The 11,354-nt window shown below is 42.0% G+C and overlaps 1 protein-coding gene across 1 annotated transcript; it reads left to right on the top strand.

The window, feature by feature from the left end:
* Positions 1-1,351: 1,351 nt before the first annotated feature.
* Positions 1,352-11,354, top strand: SERPINB2 (serpin family B member 2). Its single transcript, XM_061170512.1, has 7 exons — positions 1,352-1,522; positions 4,778-4,897; positions 6,166-6,294; positions 6,804-6,921; positions 9,836-9,978; positions 10,469-10,633; positions 10,950-11,354. The coding sequence occupies exons 1-7, from the start codon at positions 1,352-1,354 to the stop codon at positions 11,352-11,354; spliced, it is 1,251 nt and encodes a 416-aa protein (XP_061026495.1).

The following is an 11,354-nucleotide window of genomic DNA, read 5'->3' as shown; positions in this document are numbered from 1 at the left end:
ACCGAGTGCTCACATAAGACACCCATGGATTAGGGAGATGTGAGCCCAAGCCTAAAGAGCTGCAGGACATGCCTCATGGGGCATGGGCAGCTCCCCAGCCAGTGTCACAAGAAGGTTTCCTGTGGGATGATGAGTGTCAGCGTCGCTTGGTATATTTATAGATTTTGGTAATTGCAGGGTGTGTTTTAAGCTGAAAGCATAAGATACAGTTTGTTGGCCAGAATCAACAGGTGTGTCCAAGCGTTTGGCTGCATGCGGAGCCTTAGGTCATGGAGGGCGTGTCTGTTATTTATCTTCAGAGGGTGGGTGGGGTGTGTGTGTGTGTGTGTGTGTGTTTGTGTGTTCCATAGCCCCAGGACCACCCCTGCAATGGGACCTGGCATTGACTTGTCTACTAGGGATGGTGGGAGAAGGGGGCCTTCCCAGCTATCCCATTAATGAACTGCTCAGCTCAGGGGGTGCTTTGGTAGAAAGGCTACGGTGTGTGTGAGTGGAGGGGTGCAGGTATGCGAGGTAGGGCTGTGTAAAAATACCCACTCTCAAACGGTGAGTCTAGGTCACTTCTAGAAGCAAGGAATTTGAAAGAAGTTTGACCATCTCCATTGGCGCCAATAAGAGTATATGTGCGTGTGGCATACATTTGAATATGCATGTATTTGCCTGTGGGGTGTGTGTGTGTGTGTGTGTGTGTGTGTGTGGTGTGTATCTGTGGGTACAACATAGAGGCTGAGAACATGACCCTGGAGGCTACCCACCTACCACCTTCAATTTCCAGTCCTGCCCCTTATAGTCGAGTGACACTGGTCACTTTTCTTATTCTCTCTGGGCAGTAGTTTCTTCCTTTGTAAAACAGGAATAGCAATGCCTTCCTCATAGGGTTTCCATAAAGATTAACTGGTTAGTACAGGTGAGGTGTTTAAAACAGCATCTGTTGTACAGTAAGATTTCGATAAAGGCTATTTATTGTTATTGCTGTTATTATCATTATTATGATGTGGCGTGTCACTACTCATCACATGACTGTTCGCGCTATCTCAGGATCGGCTACATAATTTGCAGTAGCCAGTGCAAAGGAAAATGCAGGGCCCTTTGTTTAAAATTATTAAGAATTGCAAGGTTGTGGTAGCAGTGCATTGTACCGAGTGTGGGACCCTTTGTGGCTGCACAGGCCCCAGGATCACGATGCTGTCCCTGCTCTACCTCATGCTCTTGGATGAAAGGAGAACAGAGAGGGAACCCCTGCCCCGTGCAGGGGACAGCCTGTACTACTCTGCTGACATCACTCAAAATGTTGAATCATCTTTTAGAGCTGTTTATTTTTTTCCCCTCACTTTCCTTCTAGATTGAAACAATGGAAGAACTTTACAAGGCAAACACAATCTTTGCCCTCAGTTTCTTCAGCCATCTGGCAAATACAAGTGCCACCACCCAGAATCTCTTCTTCTCTCCATGGAGCATCTCCTCCACCATGGCCATGATCTACCTGGGTGCCAGGGGCAACACTGCAGACCAGATGGCCAAAGTAAGTTTCTGTTAAAGTTCCAAATTAGAACAGAATGATTCCTGAACTGAATTGCAGAATTGCTCTGATTACATGCCTGAGACATCTTGACTCTAACAAGGTCAGCAATCATCACAAGCCATTACGACACAAGTTCCTTAGATTCAAATCTATAAAATAGCCAAACCACAAACACCCTCAGTGGTAGATACAGCAGAAAGCGTACCCGAATTTCTTATCCTGCAAGGTTAGAAAGGGTTAATAGTGACAACGTCTTATATTTGATAGTATAATGCTTATATTTTTCAAAGTATTTGCATGCTTTATCTCTATTGGTTTTAAGACAAGTGGCATTTAACATAGTGGGGAGAGTGGCGGTGGGAATGAAGCACCTTTCCCAGGGCTTCTTCTGGTTTCCGCCCTCCTAGCTCAGGTTCCTTCCATTCATGCAAAGAATTCCTTCTAGTGGTTTTAAGAGAGTGTCACCAAGGGAAAAAATATCCCAGACCCGTGATCTCTGCACTCTGGGACATGCACAAAGAGCAGCGTGACTTCAGAGGACCTCAGCCAATATTCTCAACCCCATGGGCTCATGTCAACAAAATGGGACTGACATGATGGCCAGTCCTCAAAGTCAAGGTGAACAGGGTGTGGGACAGCATTGTGAGGTATTTCTGTTAAGGCCACTGGCTTCCTTCCTTGGTGAAGGAAGCTGACACCAGCTCAGTCAGGGGACCCTTTCACTAAGTCTGGGGCCATGGAAATATGTTGAACTACTTCAACTGTACACGGCAATGGTCCTATGGGATGAATTCAGCACCATTAAAATTCACATGATCCTGTATTTCCCAGGTCAGTGACCAGACAAAGTAATATATAATTAAAATTCTTTCCTGTTCCCATAGGTACAAACATTAAAATTGAATGCTTTAAGTACAGGCTCTGGTTTCTCACAAGCACGAATTCTGCTTTCAGTCACATCAAAATGCTGCTGGCTACTTTTGAGTTTCCCAGGAGAATTGCACCTGAGTGTGTGTATATAGATAGATGGATATCTCCTTCCAGGTACACAGTGACCCATTTAAGATGGGCCTTGTTTGGAGCGGCTCACAGAGAGTGTTGGCCTATCTCACTGCAGCAGGAAAAGGGATGGGGGTGTCACTCCCTGCGTCTGTGGCAGTTTAAACATCAAGACTTACAACAAAACCCAGTTGCTCACATCTGAGAGCAGAAACATTTTGCAAAACTCCTTCCCTCTATTTTCTTTGCCTTGAAAAAAATAAGTGCAGTGAACTCTATTAAAAACTTTAGAAAACATCAGGGTCTTCATTTTTTAGATGTAAAGGCGTCAGAAGCAATATTTCTTTGAGGACAAATGCCAAATGAAGTGCTCTAGGTACGTAAAGTAAAAAACTTGATTTTGATACGAAAGGAAAATTAACTTATTGGTCACTCGGCACAACACAGCTTTTCTGTGTCTGGCAAGTGCTTTCAGCACATGGGACAAGGGGTTTATATAGTTTTCTTGTAACTGTGCTGCATGGGCAGATTTTAAAATTCAAAGGCAAATTTGGTTAATTCCCTACTTAAAAAAGAGGAGAACCTCTTTGGTTGGAGGACGAAGCATGGATTTTGGGGATAGACCTGCCTGTGTTTGGGTGGTGACTTTGCCATTTACCAGGTCTGTGAGGGAAGGCATTTCAACCCTCTGAGCCTCAATTTTCTTATTTTTAAAAGGAGAATGAAAATGCATAACCGGCAAGATGGGTGTGAAGATTAGAGAGAATAGGAGAAGCACACGGTAGAACTAAAAGTTATCATAGCTGACACTTATAGTGCCCTAGCCAGGCACCTTTCGAAGAACGTTTTATAGTTTACCCACAGAATACAAAATCCTGTGAGGTAGGCGCTCTAATTACCATAGTCCTTTCATAGAAATGAGAAATTTAGGGCAAGAAGAGGCCACACAGCTGGGAATTGATATAGCTGGTAAAGGTGACATAGTTGTAATGGAATGAAGGAATACGTAGAAGGGATAAACTCTTACAGAGCGTAGGCGATGTGAGGTCAGCAGGAGTGTTTTTACCAGCTCTTCTCTTTAGGGTAAGGCCACGGACCTGCCCAGGCCAAGCTGCCTCTCTGGGCAGGGTGCATCCCTCAGCATGGCCCCGGGTCACCTCACATCCCCCCCTCTTGCAGGGACTCTCGCAGTGATTCAGGAGGCCTTTAGTGCTAGCCCCGAGACCCCATCAATTTCCTTAAAAGGGAGGACAACCGGAGAAGCTGTTACATGAAATATTCTTCCCTTACATGGTGGCAGAGTCAGACCACTTCTTTTCAAAGAGTATTAGGTAAGACTTATAATGTGTGATCTGAAGAGCAGAGAGAGACCCCACAAATCCTAACACCTCTCTTTCCAGCCTGGAAATTCACCACCTGCTGGACAAGCCTGCCTTTCCTTCCTTAGCAGAATGTCTACCATCGATCCATTTACCAATAAGCTCCTCCTCACCTGGGACCTCACGGGGATGGGACCCAAAGGATGTTGGAGGTGGGAGTGGGTGGGTAGCAGGGCCAGGCTCAGGGGTGCTGAGACTGGCTGAGCCAGGCTGGGAAGGCTCCAGTTTGGGGGAGGGGACCTGAGGCCCCTCCCGGGGCCAGTGTGCACCTGCCAGCTTCACTGTTATCTGGATCTGCCACTTACAACATAAAGAGATTCATATTGTCATCTGACCTCTGCCGTTTGCCCCCCACATGGACAGATGTGTGGGATTTCTTTATGTGTAAATAAGGTATGTGCAAATACTTTAGGTGATCCTTGTTAATATTGAGTGACCTGCTTTTATGTTTAAGCTAGCTGTGGCTTGTAGTTTTTGACAGCTTAGAAGTGTGTAATATATAAGGCCACTGAATAGAGAGATACAAGGTTGGGAGTTAACCTTATTGCTTCCTTCAAAATACTGGCATGTTTTCAAGGCAACTTATGGGTTGGGTTATAATTTAGATAATTTAGAGGTTATAAATCATCTCATCATAACAATTTGCAGTCAAAATGGCCAGCATATGAATTAGTATAAAATAGTTCGTGCTGAGTCCTGTGAAGGAAATTTCCGCTGGCTGACACATGTTACATATGAAGAGCATCTATGCTTGTTGCCATACACAAAGGCAGGAAACGAGACGTAGGACCACTAAGAGGTACTTGATGGCCATTGGTTTAAAAGTTAAGTAATGTAGCAGAAAAATGTACCCAATTTTCTGGAATTCCAATTGTAGGTGCTTCAGTTTGACAAAGTTGGAGACCACAAAGTCACCCCAGACACCCAAGAGATCTTCACCAGTTGTGAATTCACACAGAAGATCCAGAAGGGCACTTATCCTGATGCTATTATGCAGGTATCTGATTCATCCATTTCTATTTCTTTTGTATTTTATTTCCAGAATATTCTTGTCTTAAAATCACAATATTAGATCGGGAAGGACCCTAGTACAACTTCCCTCATTCATAGAAAGAAAACTAAGGCTCACAGTTCTTGAGTAAATATCCTGCTCCGATCAGTAAGGGCAGAGCCAGGGTAGAATCCAGATTTCACGACTTCCAGGCCAAGACTATTTCTAAATTCTATCACCCCACTCTGCCATTAGTTGGGTATGTATAATTTATTCTAATGCCATTGTAGAGACTCCTAGAATACACATGCATAGATGTAGATTTCCAGAGTAAGGGGTGACAAGTAATTGAGGAATGGAGAAGGCCAAGCTTGGTGACTTCATGAAAGGTCACTGACCTTCGAATATCCTTTATGTCCTCCCCTTCTATCTCCTATGATCTATCTATCTATCTATCTAATCTCTTCAGCTAATCTATCTCACGTAGTCATTTCTTTTCCCAATACTCCATTTGCTTAAACACCAGCTATCCAGCTACATTGTAGGAGCTGGGCGTAGATGCTCTCCTATTGGTAAACAACTTCCACAGTCACACTCCTAAGTTAGGCTATGGGAAGATGCCCCACATAGCTTTCTTCCTGGGAATGCTGATGCTCTGCCTGTCAGCCAGGGAATTATGGACTTAGGAGGGGAAGAGGGCCCCTTCAATATGGAGATTCTGCCAGGTCTGAATGTTGGCAGTCCATCTGCAGGGCTCTGACCTCTGCTTCACCCAGGCGCTGCTGTGACTAAGCCCTGTGTGTGTCATCGTGCTTACAAACTTCAGGTTGGGGATTGGAATGTCCCTCAATTTCCTGCTTTCTAAAACCCAGATTTGCCACTTCACAGACTACCCCTTAATTATAAAACGGTACTTGCAGAAGTTATATGAACTTTTTAAAGAACATTTCTAAGGCAACATTTTAATATAACAAAAATTGCTTACAGACTTTGTAGTTTAGGAAACTGTAAAAGGAGCCTGACTTTCTTCTAGGATCTTGGTTACTTCATGGTTAAATCCAATCCATAGGCACAGTAAAATCTGAAACAAATAAAAAAATTATCTGATTATCCATATCAAGAGTATTTCCTCAAGAGATTCCTCTAAAGTGCCAGAAAAAAGTATACTTTAATACAGCATTTTATTGATGTATTGGAAAAAATACCATTGCTTAAGAAATATCTTGTTTAGGAGTCTTGAGTTATATAAAGAGAATCTCTCCTTTCTGTTTAAGGCACAAGCTGCAGACACAATCCATTCATCCTTCCGTTCTCTCAGCTCCGCCCTCAACACGTCCACAGGGGAGTATTTATTGGAAAGTGCCAATAAGCTGTTTGGAGAGAAGTCTGCAAGATTCAAGGAAGTAAGTGAAACCTGCGATTTAAATGTCAGGGCCCCAAACTTACAAGGAGGTCAGTTTTAAAGCTGTTCTCTCTGATTCATGCTGAGAGAGTCAGAATCCCACATGGGTTCCCTTAGACTCCCTAAGGCCATTGGACACTGTCCAACGCAGCTATCCCTATGCTCCCTCTGTAGGTGCTTTCTCTCCCTGCTGCAAAATTCCCACCTGGGAGTCCTAAGTCAGGAAGAGCACAGCTGACTTCCAGAGCCTCTATCCCCACACCCAACTTCTCCCCTTGTACCCAGTGGTCATAATGCAAAGCGTGCAGGAGAGCAAATAGAATTGCGACTGGAGTTGGGGGTGGAGGTCAAGAGAACACATATCATCAGCCTCCCTAGCCAACCTCCACCCCTACCCCTACCTCAGGCTCCCCAGTCTTGACAGGAAGCCTGTAATTTATAATTACACCAAGGCTTGTTCAGTGTATATTCTATGTAAACTTTGTCGTTTTTCTTTTTTTTGCTTTAAAGGGATACATGCAGCTCTCCAAGAAATATTACTCTACAGAACCCCAGGCAGTTGACTTCCTAGAATGTGCAGAAGATGCCAGAAAAAAGATTAATTCCTGGGTCAAGACTCAAACCAAAGGTAAAACCAAGGAAATAGTTTCTGCTCTTCTCTCCACTTAGAAAGCTCTTATGTATTTTTTAAAAAACCATCCTTGAACTTAGCCCTTACTCCCCACCTTAGTTATTTTGGTTAATGTAACCTGATTCTTGTTGAGCCACGTGGTGTTTTAAGTGAGAAAAAAATCATTGAGGTCTACTAATAGAAGACATATATTCAGTACTTAAATAATCTGATTTTGGATATTACCTTAGAATAGAATATAAGAGGAGATAGCTTTTTTCTAACATAGGAAATATCAGTATTGAAATAATTGTGACTCTGTGTCTACAGTGGACAAAAACAAAGAAAAAAGGCGTGACCTTCAACTGAGTAATTGGTGTGAGAATACTAACAATGGAAAAAGGAGGGATCATAAAATTTTAACTCTTTCTTCTGTCTCACCATTCAGAGTCAGTATGTTGTCAAGTTCTTTTGGTCCCTGCTTCATCTCTCCCGGATTGTCTAAGCTACTTCTACCTTTGTAATGCATGGCCTTAATTCTTTGTTTTTTAATTTTTTTTAATTGAAAAAAATTTTTTTAACATCTTTATTGGAGTATAATTGCTTTACAATGGTGTGTTAGTTTCTGCTTTACAACAAAGTGAATCAGTTATACATATACATATGTTCCCATATCTCCTCCCTCTTGTGTCTCCCTCCCTCCCACCCTCCCTATCCCACCCTTCTAGGTGATCATAAAGCAACCGAGCTGATCTCCCTGTGCTATGCGGCTGCTTCCCACTAGCTATCTATTTTACGTTTGGTAGTGTATATATGTCCATGCCACTCTCTCACTTTGTCACAGCTTACCCTTCCCGCTCCCCATATCATCAAGTCCATTCTCTAGTAGGTCTGTGTCTTTATTCCCATCTTGCCCCTAGGTTCTTCATGACCTTTTTTTTTTTTTTTTCCCTTAGATTCCCATCCAAAATCCCACTACCTGTTAGTAGTGAAGCTGGGGTTCCCTCTTCTTCTGAGCCTTAGTCTAATTCTGGAATTCTTCAGTTGGATGTTCAAAGTGTTTGCTAACTTAATGCAAAAAACGGATTTTCATTTACCTCCTGTGTTTAAAACATTGTTTCAAGCCATAGTGTGGTGTCTTGGTTTCTTAGTTACCACAGTGGAAAAAACACATGAACTAAGTTCTGTAGAATTTTAAAAAATTGTTTTGTTTCTCTGAAAATAGTTGATCTACTTTAGTTCTTCATTTCTCGATTTTTAAATTACTGCTCTAAAATATTGACACACCACTGACAAAAATGAAGCAGAGAAAGTGAGGATTAACAGAAGTGAAAGTAAAAAGGGATGGCAAAATTAAAGAGACGCATGAAAGTCTTGCTTTTTTGAGAACAGCAAGAATTTCTCTTCTCTTTAAGCATTTGTGTTGAATGGCTGTAAATCAATCAGTGGGATTGCCAAAATGCCAAGTAGTCATTTGGGCTAATTGTTTTAGAAAATTTTATAATAATTTGAGACAATTTCTGTTTTATTTGTTAGGATCAAATACTAGTTTTTCCATATGCATTACAGAGTTAAATAAAGCCCTAGTAGATTTCTGTGGTAACCAAGAATTTTAATTCCCTGAGGGATATATTGACTAGAAATACTGAATGACTATACTGAAGCTGGTCAGACTACAGTGACTTTTTTTTTTTTTTTTAATATATTTTTTTGGCTGTGTTGGGTCTTCGTTTCTATGCGAGGGCTTTCTCTAGTTGCGGCGAGCGGGGGCCACTCTTCATCGCGGTGTGCGGGCCTCTCACTATCGCGGCCTCTCGTTGCGGAGCACAGGCTCCAGACGCGCAGGCTCAGTAGTTGTGGCTCACGGGCCCAGCTGCTCCGTGGCACGTGGGATCTTCCCAGACCAGGGCTCGAACCCGTGTCCCCTGCACTGGCAGGCAGACTCTCAACCACTGTGCCACCAGGGAAGCCCTACAGTGACCTTTTTGTTCGAGTCCTGTATCTGTCAGTAGGAATGGAAGATGCTGGAATTCTGACCAGCTGACAAGCATTGCGACCTTGGGAGGGTTGCTACTCTCTCTTACTATGGTGTTCATTTGTGTAAAATGACAATAATAATACCTACTAGAGTAGTTGTGAGGATTAAATAAAATAATGTATTTAGTGGTTGAAATATTGCAGAGCAGGTATTCACTATAAATGGCCTGTTTCTTAAACCAACTATAAAAAAAAATCGCGCTCAGATGTTATGATTTCTGAGAACCTTCTCTGGCTCCTCACTTGTTTACTCCCTTCTCTGTGTTGTCATAGTTCTCTGCATTATTTAGCTCTCTTATAGAACTTATCACACATTGTTTCCTGACTGATTTAGAATCTCTCTTCCAATATTCTCAGTCCCACCAGGACAAGCCTTCCTTTCTCACTTCATGAATCTGTGCTACTCCTGGTATAGGTCTAGCACAACTTCCAAAAAACTGTTTTTCGGTCAATCAATGGGTCAAATGGATAGACTGTCTAGACCAGATCTTGAAGGAGCCCTAGTGACATATGTACTGTGGAAAGGCACTATTATGTTCCTTAAGTGACTCTTTTTCACTCCCATCCGAATTAACTAACTTCATACAACTACAAAACTTTGAGAAACAGTATAAAAGGAACTTAAAAATTTTTTCCAAGTCTGATAGTAATTCTAAACCTTAATTGCAGTACTTCTTCATTTTCTCTCGGATTTTGCAAACCTCAGAAATTTGGTCTCAGTTTTACTTATGATTTAGGTAAATCGAGAGAAAAACTTAAGCTTGAAGATCAACATCTCTGCAGAGTTTGATAAATGTGGATGCTGAGTTTGATGGTGACTCAAAAGATTCAAGAAATCAGGATAACTTCACAGTTCTTAATCATGAAACCTAAACATATATCATATCTTCTGTAGGCAAAATCCCAAACTTGTTACCTGAAGGTTCTATAGATGCAGAGACCAAGATGGTCCTGGTGAATGCTGTCTACTTCAAAGGAAATTGGAAAACTCCATTTCAGAAGAAATTAAACGGGCTTTATCCTTTCCGTGTGAACTTGGTATGAGACAATGAGACAGATTTTCTTAACATATATTTTAGGGCCTTTGACAAAATAGAGAAAGAAAAGTTAGGGACCACTCACTGATACTTGTACGTAATTTGCTAGTTATAAGTTACGCACATTGGATAGTTGATTGACTCTATTCCATATTTTGATCTGTCAAACTAGATTAATAATAATATCCAACTCAAAATATTGTTGTAAGGATTCAACGAGATTTTGCAGAGTTCTTGGCCCCTAGTAGGTACTCAACGAATGTTTCAGTATTATTATAATTATAATTGTCCATCTTATTACTAATGGGTATAATCTTGAAAAAGCTAAATAGATCAGAGCCACTGTCAGGGTATACAAATAATTTATTTTGTTGATTTTTAGAAACATAGTTCTTCAGCACGAAAGCAGAACCCATTCTCTTTTACGTCTGATTGTAAATCTTTTGACATCTTAGTATCTACTGTCATATTTTACTTTTTAATAATTTTAGACTCAGCGCAAAGCAGTACAGATGATGTTCTTGCACGCACAGCTGAACATCGGGTACCTAGAAGACCTGAAGGTCCAGATTCTAGAGCTGCCCTACACTGGATATGTCAGTATGTTCCTGTTGCTTCCAGATGCAATCGCTGAATGCTCTACTGGCTTGGAGTTGGTAAGGCATTCCAACTTCCATCGTTTTAAACTTCTGGGGCTAAACTTACCTTGGCATATGTCTACAACTTGGGAAATGGTGTGCAGTTTCTCACGGAAATATGTGAATTGGTTAAGAGGAACAGTACCAGGTCTCACACTTTCATTCAAAGGCTTAAACTTATGTCCTACATACTACTTTCTTGCAAAATTTTTACCAAACTAGTAAAGTTTAATATCACCCACACTATAGTGAAGTTCAAGTCACTGATTGTCAACATTAGAAGTTGTTTTCCTTCTCTGCTAAGCCCTCATTGGTTTTGCTTTTGGATTTGTAGCTGGAAAGTGAAATAACTTATGACAAACTCAACAAGTGGCTCAGCGAAGACACCATGGCTGAGGATGATGTGGAGGTGTATGTCCCCCGGTTCAAATTAGAAGAGCATTATGAACTCAAGTCCATTCTCATGAGCATGGGCATGGATGATGCCTTCAGCCAGGGCCAAGCCAATTTCTTAGGCATGTCTGAAAAGAATGACCTGTTTCTGTCTGAAGTGTTCCATCAAGCCTCTGTGGACGTGAACGAGGAGGGCACTGAAGCAGCTGCCGGCACTGGGGCCATTATGTCAGGGAGAACTGGCCACAGAGGCCCACAGTTTGTGGCAGACCATCCTTTCCTCTTCTTTATCATGCACAAGATAACCAACAGCATCCTCTTTTTTGGCAGATTTGCCTCACCCTAA

This window comes from Eubalaena glacialis, chromosome 15 (assembly GCF_028564815.1).
Source record: "Eubalaena glacialis isolate mEubGla1 chromosome 15, mEubGla1.1.hap2.+ XY, whole genome shotgun sequence".
Lineage (NCBI taxonomy): Eukaryota > Metazoa > Chordata > Mammalia > Artiodactyla > Balaenidae > Eubalaena > Eubalaena glacialis.
This window is presented reverse-complemented; position numbering and strand designations above follow the sequence as displayed.